The sequence below is a fragment of the Sphaerodactylus townsendi genome, linkage group LG03 (assembly GCF_021028975.2).
Source record: "Sphaerodactylus townsendi isolate TG3544 linkage group LG03, MPM_Stown_v2.3, whole genome shotgun sequence".
In the NCBI taxonomy this organism is placed as follows: domain Eukaryota; kingdom Metazoa; phylum Chordata; class Lepidosauria; order Squamata; family Sphaerodactylidae; genus Sphaerodactylus; species Sphaerodactylus townsendi.
In genome coordinates this window covers 72,019,908-72,036,353 of record NC_059427.1, presented here as the reverse complement: position 1 = coordinate 72,036,353, position 16,446 = coordinate 72,019,908, and the positions used below count along the sequence as shown (strand labels likewise).

Genomic DNA, 16,446 nt, shown 5'->3' with positions numbered 1-16,446 from the left:
CTTGTTATAAAAATTAATATTGTTCATTGTCTTTAATAAAGCACATGCTATATATGCATTTTCCAATAACAAATATTTATAGTTTAGTATAGTATTTATTAAGCCGACACTCATTGCCAACATAATAGATTAGCATTGGGTCCTTAGGCCCTCCCTGACAACTGCTCCTACATTAAGATGGCCCTGATTCACAGGACTCAGCCCTAATTATTTGTGTTTTAAAGCTTTCAGATTTTATTATGGAATTTGATAACCAAAATTTCTAACTTTCCAGCACTATATAATATTGGAGACATGGTCCATGCAGCACGTGGGAAATGGGGAATTAAAGCGAACTGTCCATGTATTAACCGGCAAAACAAATCTGTATTGCGACCTGCTGTCACTAATGGAATTTCACAGGTATGTACATTTGCCTAGGAATATTCATTTGTGGTCCTGGTAAAACTTGTTCACAAAGTGCATTGTTGCCCAGGTGGGTGGCTTTAAGGGAACTATGAGGATTCTATGTATATAGTAATAGTTATTTGTTGTGTAGTAATTGCTTTGTGTAATCTGATTAATTACCTTCAGGATAGTAAGGCAAGAGTATTGCATTTATTGATTAGCTATGCCTTTTTGTATTTGTGTTGAATTTTAAGAAGTCATCTGCCAGTGTGCTTACCAGGAGGATAGTACTCCTGAATTCTGGGCATCTTATCCCATATATTAAATTACAGGAGTTTAATTCCTCAAACCTTGCATCCCAACTGGAGGTTATGTTTAAGAACATAAGAACATAAGAACTAGCCTGCTGGATCAGACCAGAGTCCATCTAGTCCAGCATTCTGCTACTCGCAGTGGCCCACCAGCCACGCAGGATGTGAAAGCAATGGCCTGCTGCTGCTGCTGCTGCTCCTGAGCACCTGGTCTGCTAAGGCATTTGCAATCTGAGATCAAGGAGGATCAAGATTGGTAGCCATAGATTGACTTCTCTTCCATAAATCTGTCCAAGCCCCTTTTAAAGCTATCCAGGTTAGTGGCCATCACCACCTCCTGTGGCAGCATATTCCAAACACCAATCACACGTTGCGTGAAGAAGTGTTTCCTTTTATTAGTCCTAATTCTTCCCCCCAGCATTTTCAATGAATGCCCCCTGGTTCTAGTATTGTGAGAAAGAGAGAAAAATTTCTCTCTGTCAACATTCTCTACCCCATGTATAATTTTATAGACTTCAATCATATCCCCCCTCAGTTTAATTCCTTTATTTTTGTTGATTCTTCTCATGTTGTAGAGCTGGCAATTTATACATGGGAACAAAATCCTTTTCATTAAATTCTGTTCCTCCCTCACAGTTTGGATAAGAACACACTTGATATTGGGGTAAAACTGTAGAGGTGTCCTATGCATACAGAATCATCGCAAGGATGCCCCTTCCTGAAGGAACCTGCCATTTGTTCTGAATCTCCTCTGTAGAAATGGAGAGCAAAACCTGCCACAGCAAAATCTGCCACAGGACCGGTGGGCAGGGTGATGGAATGGAGGTGCAGTGTTGACAGGGGCGGAGCAAGGGGAAACTGCGCCCAGGGCACGTGTGCACCCTGGGCCCTTGCTGCGGTGGCGCCTGCCCCAGGAACGCCCCTGGCCATGCTTGTGCTGCGGCGCTCGCCGGGGGCGTCACACCCCTGCCCCATTGGTGCAACGCCACTGAGCGATGATGACTCAAGCAAAATGTCATCTTTCTCTTTCTTTTGCTTAGCTTGGATCAGTGGAATAAGAGAAACATAAATTACTTTTATTTACCAGCAGAGAGGAGTAGCAGCAGAAGAGACTTGGCCAGGAAGAGCAGAGTGGCCTGCTGGTGTTCATTTTGGAGGGCTTTTCTCAAAGCCACAGCTTTTAAAACAGTGTATTTTAACAGGGGTTATCTCTTTTTCTCCTTGCAAGGCTGCTGAATCTGGAAGGTGGGGCTTAACAGGGGCTAACAGAGTTCATCTCTTGTTCCTCTTTGTCCTGAGAGGTGGGGCTTTTGTCCTTAAAGGTGGGGCTTTAGTTCAGTCTCTGGAACCAGCAGAGAGGAGTAGCAGCAGAAGAGACTTGGCCAGGAAGAGCAGAGTGACCTGCTGGTGTTCATTTTGGAGGGCTTTTCTCAAAGCCACAGCTTTTAAAACAGTGTATTTTAACAGGGGTTATCTCTTTTTCTCCTTGCAAGGCTGCTGAATCTGGAAGGTGGGGCTTAACAGGGGTTAACAGAGTTCATCTCTTGTTCCTCTTTGTCCTGAGAGGTGGGGCTTTTGTCCTTAAAGGTGGGGCTTTAGTTCAGTCTCTGGAACCAGCGGGGCGCGCAATTTTAATTTAATTTTTTTTGTTTTTTTAAATTAAGAAGGACATATTTGACAGATAGTACGTGCAGATAGCTCCAGGGGGGGCAGTGACTAAAAGCTTAATATTTACATATCTAAACAAATCAGATATGAAGGCAGAAAGCCAGCAGGGGGATGGGGGCTTTCCAGTGTTTTGCACTGAGTGTCACATGTATGACTATCTGCCACTAGGACAGAAGTCATGGGTGTGCCCTCGCTGCAATGAGCTCCTGGCACTCAAGGAACGCAGGCGTTCTCTTAAAGCCAAGGTGGCAGACCTGGAGAAGCTGAAAAGAGGCAGAGAGGGTGACAGGCGAGGGCTTTCAGGGACCTAACAGCGGGTCCCATCCCAAGGTGACATCTCTTCAGATGTCATGGAGAATGAAGGCCTTGGGGATGGAGGGTGCCAGTCTGAGGTGGTGGAAGATGCTCCCCTTAGATGGGATCCCTTCCTTAACTGGTGATCAGCTATCCTCTCAAGACTGAGGATACCCCTCGGGAGTGTGTGGGGGCTCCTTGTAGTGGGTGATTCGATCATTAGAAATGTAGAGAGTTGGGTTTGTGAGAATGCTGATGACCGTGATGGTGACTTGCCTGCCTGGTGCCGGTTAGCGGATGTCAATGCCGTCTAGATAGGCTTTTAGACAGTGCTGGGGTGGAGTCAGCAGTTGTGGTCCACATTGGCACCAACGACATTGGGAAATGCTTAGCCGGAGGTTCTGGAAGCTAAATTTAGGCTGCTAGGAAACAGGTTGAAGTCCAGGACCTCCAAGGTGGCATTCTCAGAAATGCTACCCGCTCCATCGCCAAGAGGGCTTAGCCAGGCAAGCTGAGATACAGGGTCTCAACAATCGTGGATGAGAAGGTGGTGTAAGGCAGAGGGTTTCAGATTTGTCAGGAACTGGGGAACCTTTTGGGACAAGGTAGGCCTGTACAAACGGGACGCGGGCTTCATCTTAACCAAAGAGGAACCAGGCTGCTGGCTCAACATTAAAAAAAGGTGGCAGAACAGCTTTTAAACTGATCACTGGGGAAAGCCGACAGGAGCTGAGGTGATTTCGTTCGAATACAGTATCTATGGGGATGCAGGCAGAGAGGGAGGTTTTCTAAATCAACCACATACAAGCGAGGAACATAGCAATGTGCATGTGACAAGGGATAGCGGTTCTACAAAAAGACTTGAAGGTAAAGCACATCAATCCCAGGTTAAGGACAGAGATTGGTATACAGGTGTCTCTATGCTAATAGTAGAAGCATTAGACCTAAAATGGGGGAGCTAGAGTACAGAGTTTTGAAGGAGGACTTTGATATAGTGGGCATTACAGAGACATGGTGGAATGAGGAGAACCAGTGGGATGCTGTTATCCCAGGTTACAGGCTCTACAGGAAGGATAGGACAGGCCGTATTGAGGGTGGGGTTGCCCTCTACGTCAAAGGGAGCATAGTGTCACATAAAATAGACAATGCAAGGGGCGCTGATTCCCCTACAGAATCACTGTGGATATCAATACCAGGGGGTGAAGGATAGTTTAATATTAGGAATATATTATCGTCCCCCTGACCAAAGCGCACAAGAGGATTCTAAGATGGAAAAAGAAATTAGAGAGACCATCAAAAGCAAAAATGTAGTGGTAATGGGTGATTTTAACTATCCCCACATAAACTGGAAAAATGCATGTTCAGGTCATAGTAAGGAGAGAGCATTCCTGGATAGGCTAAATGACTGTGGGCTTAGAGCAGATGGTTGTGGAACCAACCAGGGAGAGGTGATCCTAGATCTAATTCTATGTGGGACCCAGGACCTGGTGCAGGAAGTCAGTGTTGTTGAGCCGAGAACAGCTTACCACAATGCTGTCAGATTCAGTATCTCAACATGCTTAACAAGTGGCAACTACTAATGTAGTTACATTCGCCTTCAGAAAGGAAATTTCTCAAAGATGAGGGGGGATAGTGCGCATGGGAAGCTGAAAGGGAAAATCAAGAGAGTCAAAACTGTCCAGGATGCTTTTGGATAAGGTATTAAACACAGTAATGCTCAGCTGGAATGTGTTCCACAGGTTAGAAAAGGCAGCACCATTCCAAAAGAAAGCCACCATGGTTAACAATGCGAGAGCGAGGAAACAGAGCGAAATGTCTTTTAGAAAATGGAAGTCCAGTTTGGCTGATGAAAGAAGTGAGAGGAACACAAATGGTGGCAAAAGAGAAGCAAGTTAGCTGTAAGGAGGCAAAAAAAGGATTATGAGAGAACTAGATGGCTGCGAACATCAAGCACCAGCAACAAACAGTTCTTCTTCAAGTACATCAAAAGCAGGAAGCCAGCAAAGGCGAAGCGGTAGGCCCGTTAGATGACAAAGGAACAAAGGGTGTGCTAAAAGATGGCAGGGAGATTGCAGAGAAGCTGAATGAATTCTTTGCATCTGTCTTCACCCAAGAGGAGGTGAGGAACATTCCTGCACCTGAACCAAGCTTCTTAGGAGGCCGAATCCGAGGAACTAGCTAAGATAGTGTTAGACAAGGAAGAAGTTCTGGCAGCCATTGATAAACTAAATGTTACCAAATCCCTGGCCCAGATTGCATTCACCCAAGAGTTCTTAAAGAGCTCAAGCATGAAATTGCTGATGTTCTCACTTTAATATGCAACTTATCCCTGGAATCAGGCTCCATCCCTGAAGACTGGAGAGATGGCCAATGTCACACCAATCTTTAAGAAAGGATCTAGGGGACCCGAAATTACAGGCCAGTCAGTTTGACATCTGTTCCTGGTAAATTAGTAGAATCTATCATTAAAGATAACATTATAAAACATGTAGAAAAGCAAGACCTGCTGAGAAAGAGTCAGCATGGCTTTTGCAGAGGCAAATCCTGTCTTACAAACTTACTAGAGTTCTTTGAGGGTGTAAACAGGCATGTGGACAGGGGTGAACCGGTGGACATTATCTACTTGGATTTCCAAAAGGCTTTTGAAAAAGTTCCTCACCAGAGACTGTTGAGAAAACTCAGCAATGAAGGAATAAGAGGGGAAGTCCTCCTATGGATTAAAAACTGGTTGAGAAACAGGAAACAAAGAGTGGGTGTAAATGGGAAGTTCTCACAATGGAGAGATGTCGGGAGTGGTGTCCCCAAGGATCCGCTTTGGGACCAGTGCTCTTTAACCTATTCATAAATGACCTGGAAGTAGGGGTGGTAGCGTGGTGGCCAAGTTTGCAGGTGATACCAAATTATGTAGGGTGGTGAGAACCACAAAGGATTGCGAAGAGCTCCAAGCGGACCTTGATAAAATTAGGTGAGTGGGCTCAGAAATGGCAAATGCAGTTCAGCAGCAAAATGTAAAGTGATGCACACAGGGGCAAAAAAATCCAAACTTCACATACACGCTTACAGGGGTCAGTGCTATCAGTCACAGACCAGGAAAGGGATTTAAGCTGCCTTAGTTGATAGTTCCATGGGAATGTCAACTCAATGCATGGTAGCTGTGAAAAAAGGCAAACTCTATGCTGGGGATCATTAGAAAAGGAATTGATAATAAAACTGCAAAGATTGTCATGCCCTTATATAAAGCAGTGGTGCGACCGCACTTGGAGTACTGTGTCCAGTTCTGGTCACGCATCTCAAAAAGGATATTGAGGAGATAGAAAAAAGTACAGAGAAGGGCAACAAGGATGATTGAGGAACTGGAGCACCTCCCTATGAGGAGAGGCTGCAGCGTTTGGGACTCTTTAGTTTGGAGAGGAACCTTTTAAGGGGGATATGATTGAAGTCTATAAAATTATGCATGGGGTAGAAAATGTTGACAGAAAGAAATTTTTCTCTCTTTCTCACAATACTAGAACCAGGGGGCATTCATTGAAAATGCTGGGGGGAAGAATTAGGACTAATAAAAGGAACACTTCTTCACGCAACGTGTGATTGGTGTTTGGAATATGCTGCCACAGGAGGTGGTGATGACCACTAACCTGGATAGCTTTAAAAGGGGCTTGGACAGATTTATGGAGGAGAAGTCGATTTATGGCTACCAATCTTGATCCTCTTTGATCTGAGATTGCAAATGCCTTAACAGACCAGGTGCTCGGGAGCAACAGCCTTGAAGGCCATTGCGTTCACATCCTACATGTGAGCTCCCAAAGGCACCTGGTGGGCCACTGCGAGTAGCAGAGAGCTGGACTAGATGGACTTTGGTCTGATCCAGCTGGCTTGTTCTTATGTTCTTATGTTCTTACTTTCCTTGATTCCTCATTGCTCCTCTCCCTGTCTCCCTGCCTCCATTGTTCATTAGTAGGCCCTTCCCTCTGCCATATGTGGCCCCTTCTTATTTTGTCCTTGCCAAAAATTGTAATTCTTTTGTGTATTCTGATGCTGTTCTCATTTATATGGCAGGGACAATTACTCAGTTACTTGGGTGCTATAATAATTGATTTTGCTATTTTTCTGTCAGCTGTGTTGTCATATGTTCATTTGTATGATTTATATTAATGGTCACATCAATGTTAAGAGCAAGTATTAAGTACACTTATAAATATGTTTATGTTTCCTGTCAAATTAAGTCTTTGGGAAATGGGGCCGTAATTTTTTGCAAGTTCCCATTCCCACTTTGCCTCCTGTGCTGTCCTTGAAGGTCTGATGATTCCCAGGAACAGAATCTCAGGAGCTTTCTAGATTTGTAAATTGTTAAAGACACAGCAGTAACTGTGATTAAGTAAGGATCTGACTGGTTGGTTCATTTGTCAGACTGATTCTGAGATTTTTATGTATAAGAAGCTAATGAAACAGTGTTGCCTGTCAGCTGTTAGGTTGTCTCCTAGTTATGATCAGTATTGGTACCATATGCCTCCTTTTAAACCTTTCATTGGTCTAATAAGTAGCTGTTTTTAAAAAATGCTTGAAAAGCCACGTTTTAACTGCTCTTATGTGTTACGGTTTCAGCAGCTACCCAGTATTAACCCTGGTGCATCAGCTTCTGGAACTGAAAGCACATTCTCTGGTGGGACGGGGACAGCAGAGGGAGGGCAGCCAGAAACAAATGAAGTTCCTAAGCCCGAATCTACGGAAGGCAAAACTGTTGAGCCTGCAAAGTCGGAAGCTCCAGCAACCAGCAGCACTAGTGAAACAAAACCTAACAAATTACTGTGTCCAGAAACAACTCCCTCTTCAGCATTGCACTGGCTTGCAGATTTAGCAACACAAAAGGCAAAAGAGGAAACAAAAGGTAAGCTGCGTGGAAGTTTGACATTCCTACGAGAAGCCAGAGAGAAAAGGTACTTTGAGGTTTAGGATATGGAAGGCGGATTAGACCAAGGGGTCTTCCAGCAGTAGGTTATCATGTCAAGGCACATTGCTGTTTTTGTTCCTGTTTTCATAAGCCACTTAGGAGTTCTGCCTGGCTCTTGCTCAGGTGACAAGGGGAGCTAGCCTAGTCAGTATGGAATGTCACTATCCAAAAGAGCAATTGTGAAGCAAAGCCTCTTTCTCTAGCTGTTTTTCCCCATTTGCCACTGTGGCGGAATGTGCCATCTCAGTTCAGCCCATTTTGTCCTTAGAGGAAACACAGACGGTGCTATGTGAAGCAGCTTGTCCAAGCATTTCTTCATAAAGTTAACACAGAGTACAGCTCTTTAATATTACCCTTGAAGGCAGTTGGATTTCCAATGTAATCTATCAAATATAGATTCTTGCATACTATTTCTTTTTTTAGTACACTTCAAATGCCAGGATGAATTATGATTGCTTCCCTAATTGCTCTGTGAAACTGCCTGCAGCCCTGCTAAGAGATTAGTTATCCCTGGGGACTGAAGAGTTCAGAGTATTTTTTAAAGGCTGCAGCACTTAACAAAAATAAAACAATGCTTGACTTTTCTCATATTTAGGTTGAATTTAGGTGTGTTTGCAATATATATTTATGTATTTAACAATTGGTAATATTAGGTGACAAGGTGAAGGGTCAAGAGAGGTGGTTGGTTGAAAATTTGGTAGCGATATGCATGAATATCACTGAGGTGCCGAACTCATTTTTGCCTCTGTTAGACTGACAACATATTCTGTAGCTTTACAGTAGTTTAAACACTTTTCAAAACCACAAGTAAGATTTAAACAGGTTTGGCACTTGTGTGGAAGGTGAGAATTGATCTGATGACCGGTTACCGGTTGAATTCCGAATCATTTTCAAGGTGTTGGTATTGACCTTTAAGGCCTTGCGCGGCCTGGGACCTCCGTACCTACAGGACCGCCTTGCCCCATATGTCCCAAATCGGCTTCTGCGTTCGGCAGAGGCCAATTTACTGGTGATCCCTGGCCCTTCAATGATGCGACGGGCCTCCACCCGGGCCAGAGCCTTTACAGCTCTGGCCCCTGCCTGGTGGAACGCTCTACCTCCAGCTACGCGGGCCCTGCGGGACCTTAACGATTTCCGCAGGGCCTGCAAGACGGAGCTGTTCCACCGGGCTTTTGGGGAGCCCGGCCTCTGATGGCCCCCCCCCCCCCCCGATGTCATCTATGGACCCTGCCGCCCTTTCCCCTCCTCCTTCCTCTAAGGGGATTTAATGATTGGACGCCATCGATATATTTGATGTTGGAACGCTGCATTTAATTTTAATGGGGTTGGTTTTAACAATATAGAGCCATCATTTAATGTTTATTTATATTTGATACTGTGGATTTTACTGTGCTCTATCTATTGTTTGTTCACCGCCCTGAGCCCTTCGGGGGAGGGCGGTTTATAAATACAACAATATAAATAAATGACAGCTGCACATTGATACATTCTTATGGCCGTCTTTTCTTAATGTGTTCAGTGAGCTGCCATGTGAGTGAATCGTATCTGGGAGTGCAGTAGAAATTGGCTATGAATTTTGGAAACCCTGAGTCCCAATCAATTTGAGTGATGGCAGTTGGGGTGTAACTAAGTCCTAGAAGACTGTGGTCCTTTGACATTCATGCATTCCTTTCCCAGCTTGTTAGTATAGCCGTTTTTTTAAAAAAAGATCAAAGATGTATATGACTTACTCCTGAAATATTTCTTCTTTGTCTCAAGCTTGCTATTCTGATCAGATAAGCCAAACTAGCAGTAGTGATTTGTTCCCCTTAAAGTTTTGTAACAGTCATTTCTTTAATACAAGTGCTCCACTGATATAAAATATCTAATTAATATAGGTTCACAGCCTTTCTGTATAACTATTTAAGTGCTGTCATGGTGATATATTTTTAACAGTGTCCCCCCCCCCCCCTTTGCTTTACAGATGCAGGATCACTAAGGTCAGTGCTCAATAAAGAATCTCAGTCACCTTTTGGATTGGATTCCTTCAACTCCAGTGCAAAGGCCTCCCCTCTAACTCCAAAGCTTTTTAACAGTCTCTTGCTGGGTCCAATTGCCTCAAGCAACAAAACAGAAGGTTCTAGTCTTCGTGATTTACTTAATTCTGGTCCTGGAAAGCTGCCTCAGACACCTCTCGATACAGGGATCCCCTTTCCTCCTGTATTTTCTGGTGCTTCCACAGTAAGTTATATTTTTCTCGATTTCCTTAAACAGCCCATTTCTCTGGATGTGGTCTGATTTGTTGCAGGGAACAGGGGAAATTTTATTTATAAATTAAAATATTTGTATTATATTTTTTTTTCTTGGTTCAAGGTGACTTAGAAAATAGCTATTAAAACATTGCAGGTTAAAACAAAATAAAAACTTGAATACCTCCACCACTACCCCCAAAAAGATGTCTGCTGTTCATGCCTCATCAAGAGCCTGCAAAAGCAAACAAGTGTTGCAGCATTTTGTTAATATTTTTCACAAGGAGGCTTCCCTCACCTCTTCAGGGAGCCCATCCCACAATGCAATGGCTGCAATGGAAACAGCTCAGGTTGTGGTACCAAGAAGGCCATCCCAAGTGAGGAAAGAACCAGCAGGTGGCAGCACTGTAATTGGGGCCTGTGGACATGTGGGATGAGATGATTTTTAAGATATTTGAGCCCTAGGCTGTGAAGGCCTTTAAAGGCCACCAGCACCTTGAATTGAACTCAGAAATAAAATGGGAACCAATGTAGTGGTTTTGAAGTGAGCAAAATTGACAAGAAGTGGTTTCTCATTTTTTTCTAGTGAAACTGCAAGCAGTAATTAATAAACAAGACTCTCCAGTACAAATAAATGGAATAACAAATATTTTCTTCTTAATCACCTGTCAGAAGGCAGGAGGGTTACTGAAGTACCTAACACATGTCAAGTAATGGTAAAGATGGGTTCATGTATAAGAGTAAGAATTTTAAGAGTCTTCCCTTTCATCAGCCCTAGGAAGATTTTTTTAAAATTAGATTTCTGAACTACCCTGTTCCATAAAGTGGCACATAAGCTCCTAATTGCATCTTCTAGCAGCATGAAAGTTCACTGTAGTTTGATCTTGCTGCGAGCAGCTTGGCTTAAGCTGGAACTGGGAAATATGATTTTTTTTTCTTAACATTCATTGGCTCCCTTTTCACATTTTGTATTCTCAAATGTGGTAAAGGTGGATTCCTTCATCAGTATAAAAAAGAAGTTTTAATCTACCCTGGGAATTAGATGCCATAGCAAATGAAAACAAAAAAAAAACCCCATAAAATGCTGAAGCAATGGGGAAAGAGAAACTGAATCCAAATAGTGTAATTGCCATGAAATAGTAGAATGATATTTTCATCTTTTTTAAAGATATAAAATTGTAGACTTAGGAGCTTGGCACACAGTAGTATTGATGTATTCATTGTTAAGTAGTAGGGACTGAGTATTTCAAAGCTTTCTTGTGTAGAACAGCTGTAGATAAGGCTGTTGTCTGCAGTATGCTGAATTTTGTCCATGATTTAATTCTCCTATTTCTTGTTATACCATGCTATGTGCAGCAGTGGCATAGTGGTTAAGAGCAGGGGTACTCTAATCTGGAGGAACAGATTAGAGCAGTGGTGGTGAACCTATGGCACACGTGCCAGAGGTGGCACTCAGAGCCCTCTTTGTGGGCACGTGCGCTGCCGCCCCAATTTGGGCACTCGGCAGTGGTATAGCGCCAAGGGGGCGAGGGGTGAGCGACTCACTGAGCATGTGCCCCTGCAAGGGCGTGGCAAGGGCGTTCTGGGAGCGTGGCAGCGATGTTTCATGGTATTCTGGGGGTGTTCCAGGGCAGGGCAGGGGCGTGGCAGTGGTGCAGGGTGCACGCATGCCCCAGGCACAGTTTCCCCTTGCTCCACCCCTGGCACTCGGTCTCTAAAAGGTTTGCCATCACTGGATTAGAGGCTCCTGCAGTGAAGGAGAATCTGGCAAAAAATATGTTTTCTGTGTTTACAGTTCTTGGCATTCAAGCTTTGACTGTTCTGTGGATTTTTATCTTCTAGGCTACCAAGAGCAAAGCCAGTTTGCCCAACTTCCTTGATCATATCATTGCTTCAGTGGTGGAAAACAAGAAGGTGTCTGATGCTACTAAACGAACAAGCAATTTGCCTGACACTCAGAAGGAAGTGAAAGAAATGGTAATGGGATTAAATGTCCTGGACCCACACACTTCACATTCTTGGCTCTGCGACGGAAGGCTCCTGTGTCTTCATGACCCCAGCAACAAAAACAACTGGAAGATCTTCAGGGAATGCTGGAAGCAGGGCCAGGTAAATCAAAATGTTAACCTGATCATATTCTGGATTTTTGTGGCAATATTTAAAGTCAGCTAGCTACTTTGTACAAGTGACATATTCATACATGTGATACATGTGTTACAAGTGTTAGGAAACTGTATTGGAAGTATAACTGATTATACTGAAACTCCCAGTGTTCACTTAAGATAAAACAGTAAATGTTGGGTTCTGATTTTTTTTCCCTTCCACATTGAGCAGCAACTTGCACAAGATTTCTGTTCGTTTCCCTCCTCCACTGAAGACTTCTGTCCTCCTCATTGTTCTCAAGGGTCCAGTTAGCTGCAGTTTGGGGAATACAAGGCAAGGAGAAAAAGTTGCATTTCACAAGCACAACGTTCAGCTCTTACGATTCTAACTTTCAAGGTTATGAATTTAAGCTAGAAAATGGGAGACAGCCAGCCTTTGTAACTCCCATGGAGGAACACCATTTTTCTCTTCTCTTGCCCAGAGGAACTGTAGTACATTATTGCATCAAAGCTACCAGGGTTCCTTGGCATTCAGCACAAAGATACCACTGAGAGGAGGCCTTTAAAATCATGGCCTGGAATATCTTTTCCTAAGAAAGTGTTCTGGGAGACTCTAAAGCTTGTACACTGTTCTGTGTCTTTTTAACTGGCCCCTATTATGTGGCTTGTGATTTGTTTTGGGGTTTTGATTTTGGACAAGTATGACTGCAGCACCTTCTGTAGAAAAATCCACAGTGTTTGGTGCGCACATTCCTTATTCAGGACTGGCTCAGCAGGATGACTAGCACTCAGGAAGCGTGGATTCTGTCCCCAATATAGTTGTTTACCTCAGTGACTGACACAAATAGAATTATTAATCAGTAAATCTTTGCACATTTAATTTGCATACACTGATGCAACCAGCTTTTGTTGGCATAGAATTTAGATTTTTCCCCCCAGTAGTTCCATGTAATATAAGAGTAAAACAAGTATGCTCAATATACCTATTTTCAGTGGTGGGATTCTAATTTTTTAACCACTAATTCTCCCCTGCCCCATCCCCCTGCTGCCGTTGCCGCCCACTTACCTGGCTGCTGCCCCCCTCCCCTTTTCTAAGTGTGGGGAGGCGAGGAAAGGCATTGGTTGCAGCTTGGCTCGAAGGGACTACACACCTGGGCTGGAGACTTGAGCCCTGCTGGAGGTTGCCCAGGCAGGTGTCCCAGCTGCTGCCCTAGCCTAAGAAGGCCACCATGTTGCAGCTGGAAGACCTGGGCAACCTCCAGCAGGGCTCCAGCTCAGGTGCACAGCATTTCTGGAGGTTGCTCAGGCCTCCTGGCCATGCTGTGGTGGCCTTCTTGAGCTAGGGCAACAGCTGGGACGCCTACCTGGGCAACCTCCATGGAGAGGAAGGAAGCCTCTTCCCCATCACCCAGAGGCTCATACTTGGCGGCCCGCCAGCCCAGATCCTTGGCCTGGGGCTGCTGTGGCTTCTCTCCTGCAGGGAGGCCACCCAGCTGGCTGGGGAAGAGGGGAAGAACTTCGCCTCTTCCCCAGCCAGCAGGGCAGCCTCCGTGGAAAGTAGGGGAACACAAGGCGGCAGCCTTCGTCTGGAGGCTCCTGGAGTTTCTCTCCTGCACGGAGGTCGCCCCCCTGGCTGGGGAAAAAGGTGAGGACTCGCCTTGGCCCCCAGCCAGCCAGGTGGCTTCCATGGAGAGGGAGGGAGGCAGTGGTGGTTACCAGTTCGGCAAACTAGCCATAATTTAACTACCGGTTCTACTGAACCAGTCCGAACCAGCTGGATCCCACCTCTGCCTATATTTATTCTTGCCCTTGCAGTCGTTTTGTCTTTCATTTGTCCAACATCATTTGTATCTCATGTAATTAGTTATGCCCTGCATGCTTCAGTATGGAAGTTGGATGGCTTCTGATTGTTGTATTGGAATAATCTTCGTGTGTCTTTCCACAGCCTGTTTTGGTTTCTGGTGTCCACAAGAAGCTGAAGCCTGAACTCTGGAAACCGGAAGCATTTAGTCAAGAATTTGGAGATCAAGATGTAGATCTGGTTAATTGTAGGAATTGTGCTATAATCTCAGATGTAAAAGTGCGAGACTTCTGGGATGGCTTTGAACTTATTTCTAGTAAGTGATCTCAAATGCTTGAATGTATCAGTATTAATCTTTTTCTGTCTTTGTGTGAAAATATTTTCTTAAACCCTTTTAACTGCAGTTGAAGCACTGGTACCCTCCCAAGCTATTCTAGGGTGTTTTTTTAGTATTAGGAATCTTTTGTTGTAGATATTTGCTCTGTCTCAGTTACTATACTCAGGGCAACTTGCATTGAACAATAAAACTGTGATTTTTAAAGTCAGAAAAAATACAATCAGTGCTAAAACATACTCACAATAGTCCTGTGATACTGATTTGCCCGCAGCTTGTCTGTGAACTTCATGACTAACGTGGGATTTGAACTCTTCCTGGCTGGCTACATCATTCTGGCTATCCATTGTAGACTTTGGCTGTCCCCCTTAGTTTGTAGATTAAGGAGGAAAGGCCAGCTCAGTGGGAGAACATTGTCCAAACCACGTAAAACTATTTTTTTGTAGAGCGCCTGAGAGCAGATGATGGACACCCAATGGTACTGAAATTAAAGGACTGGCCTCCAGGGGAAGATTTCAGAGACATGATGCCCACAAGGTAAACTTTTTAGTTGCATTTGTTCTGTGACTTAGCAAGAATTGTTACATTATCTTCCATTCCTGTATTTAACACAGTACTTTCCGTTTTCAGGTTTGAGGACTTGATGGAGAATCTCCCTCTCCCAGAATACACTAAGAGGGATGGAAGACTCAATCTGGCATCTAGGTTGCCGAGCTACTTTGTACGACCTGATTTGGGTCCCAAAATGTATAATGCCTATGGTATGTAACCTGAGAGAGAAGATTTGGGGATGGTTTTACTTAGTTCCTGCAACATGAAAATCAAATGCTTGTTATGTTTAGAAGCAGCTAATGTAATATTTAATTTCTTTGCCTATAGTTTCATTTCCTTTTACTAAATATCCATTCTTCAGTAGGTGTAATGTTATTCAAATGTGTCAGGTCTTCTGCACACGCTTTTAAGGATAAACACAACTTTACCATATGTGGAAGATATTTGGTAACCAATGTAATAGAGCAGTCTTGTCAGACAGGAAGGAAATCTTCCAGGATTGAAAAATGTTATGTATCAGAAAAGTGTGTTCATGTCCAGTAGGTTGAATAGAAAGTGGCTGTGAGCTTTTAAGAGTGTTGGTCAGCAGAGAGATCTAGGCATTCAAGTGGCTATTTGAGTTCCTCATTCCAGAGGGGGAAGCTCCTTCTGAGACCCATAGTGACCCATCGGAAATTCTGTGAGTAAAATCCATTTCATCCCCATAGATTTAGACTGCAATTTTGGTGCAAATCTGGGTAGAACAGCAAAGCAACTGTTTTTCCAGTGTACATGTATAAGTTTATTTTAAAGTTGACAAGATTTTAAAGATTTAAGCCCCACCATTTGCTCACTTGCCCATCTTGGGTTAAGAATGCTTTGAATACAGAAGTAAAGTGTTGGTCTGAACAATAATGGACCACTTTCAAAGTAATTGGAAGGAAGGGGCTTTGTCATCAAGCAGGCAGTTTGAGGGTAGCTGTGGGAATTGGGTGAGACATGGTGTATGGTTTTTTGATTATTCAGTATTTGAGGTAAAGATCACATTGGTTGTCCTGGTTAACAGTATCTGGAGAAGGATATTCTAACACTGTTCATTCTTTTGTCAGTTGTTGATATAATTGACCATCCTTCTGGAGTGTTTGAGATAAATGGCATTAATGATTTCTGCTTCTGCCAAGTGGGTTACCTCTGCACTGCAAATTTGTCTTGTATCCAGAATTCTTCAATAACTAAATGTAGCTTCAAGGAGAGAGTATTCATCGGTGTAAAATGTGATGTCTTCTGGTCTCCAGCTCTGTTTTTTATTTCATTTGATCAAGGAGCAGTAGTACAGTCCCAGAATGCATGCTTAAACATAAGGACTTAATTAGTGTTAACAAGTTAACCTTAAGTCCAGACAAAGTAGTGGCTATGAAAAGGTGGACCTTCCTTATTCTGGAAAGTTGGTTGTTCTACCTGTGCTGAATATGGTTACATGCCTCCTGAAGGAGGAGATGCATAAACTCAGTGTTTTCCTGGATCGTATCATGCCAGTAGATTCCCTGGGGATGACAGTGGCAAGGGGTATTATAGTGTTCAGTGTGGGGCTGCCTTTCAAGACGTGATGGGGATTTGTACTATCTATAACCAGCTGTTGTTATTTATTAGGCATTGGAATTTTTATTGTTTTTATTTTTTATATTTCGATTTATAAACCGCCCTTCCCCACAGGGCTCAGGGCGATGAACAACAATAGTAAAACAAGATAATCATAAATATTAACTCATAAAAACAGTTTAAAACCTTCACAATAGATGGCGTCATCCTACACCCTGACACATCCCCGGGAGACCACAACAA

At 43.6% G+C, this 16,446-nt stretch overlaps 1 protein-coding gene across 1 annotated transcript in view; it reads left to right on the top strand.

Annotated features, from left to right (window-relative positions):
* KDM3B (lysine demethylase 3B) overlaps positions 1–16,446 on the top strand; it is a 65,529-nt gene that overhangs the window by 41,627 nt on the left and 7,456 nt on the right. The window contains 7 exon segments of the mRNA XM_048487352.1: positions 275–402; positions 7,263–7,545; positions 9,572–9,828; positions 11,679–11,945; positions 13,884–14,055; positions 14,520–14,610; positions 14,704–14,834. Coding sequence (XP_048343309.1) covers positions 275–402; positions 7,263–7,545; positions 9,572–9,828; positions 11,679–11,945; positions 13,884–14,055; positions 14,520–14,610; positions 14,704–14,834 — 1,329 coding nt within the window.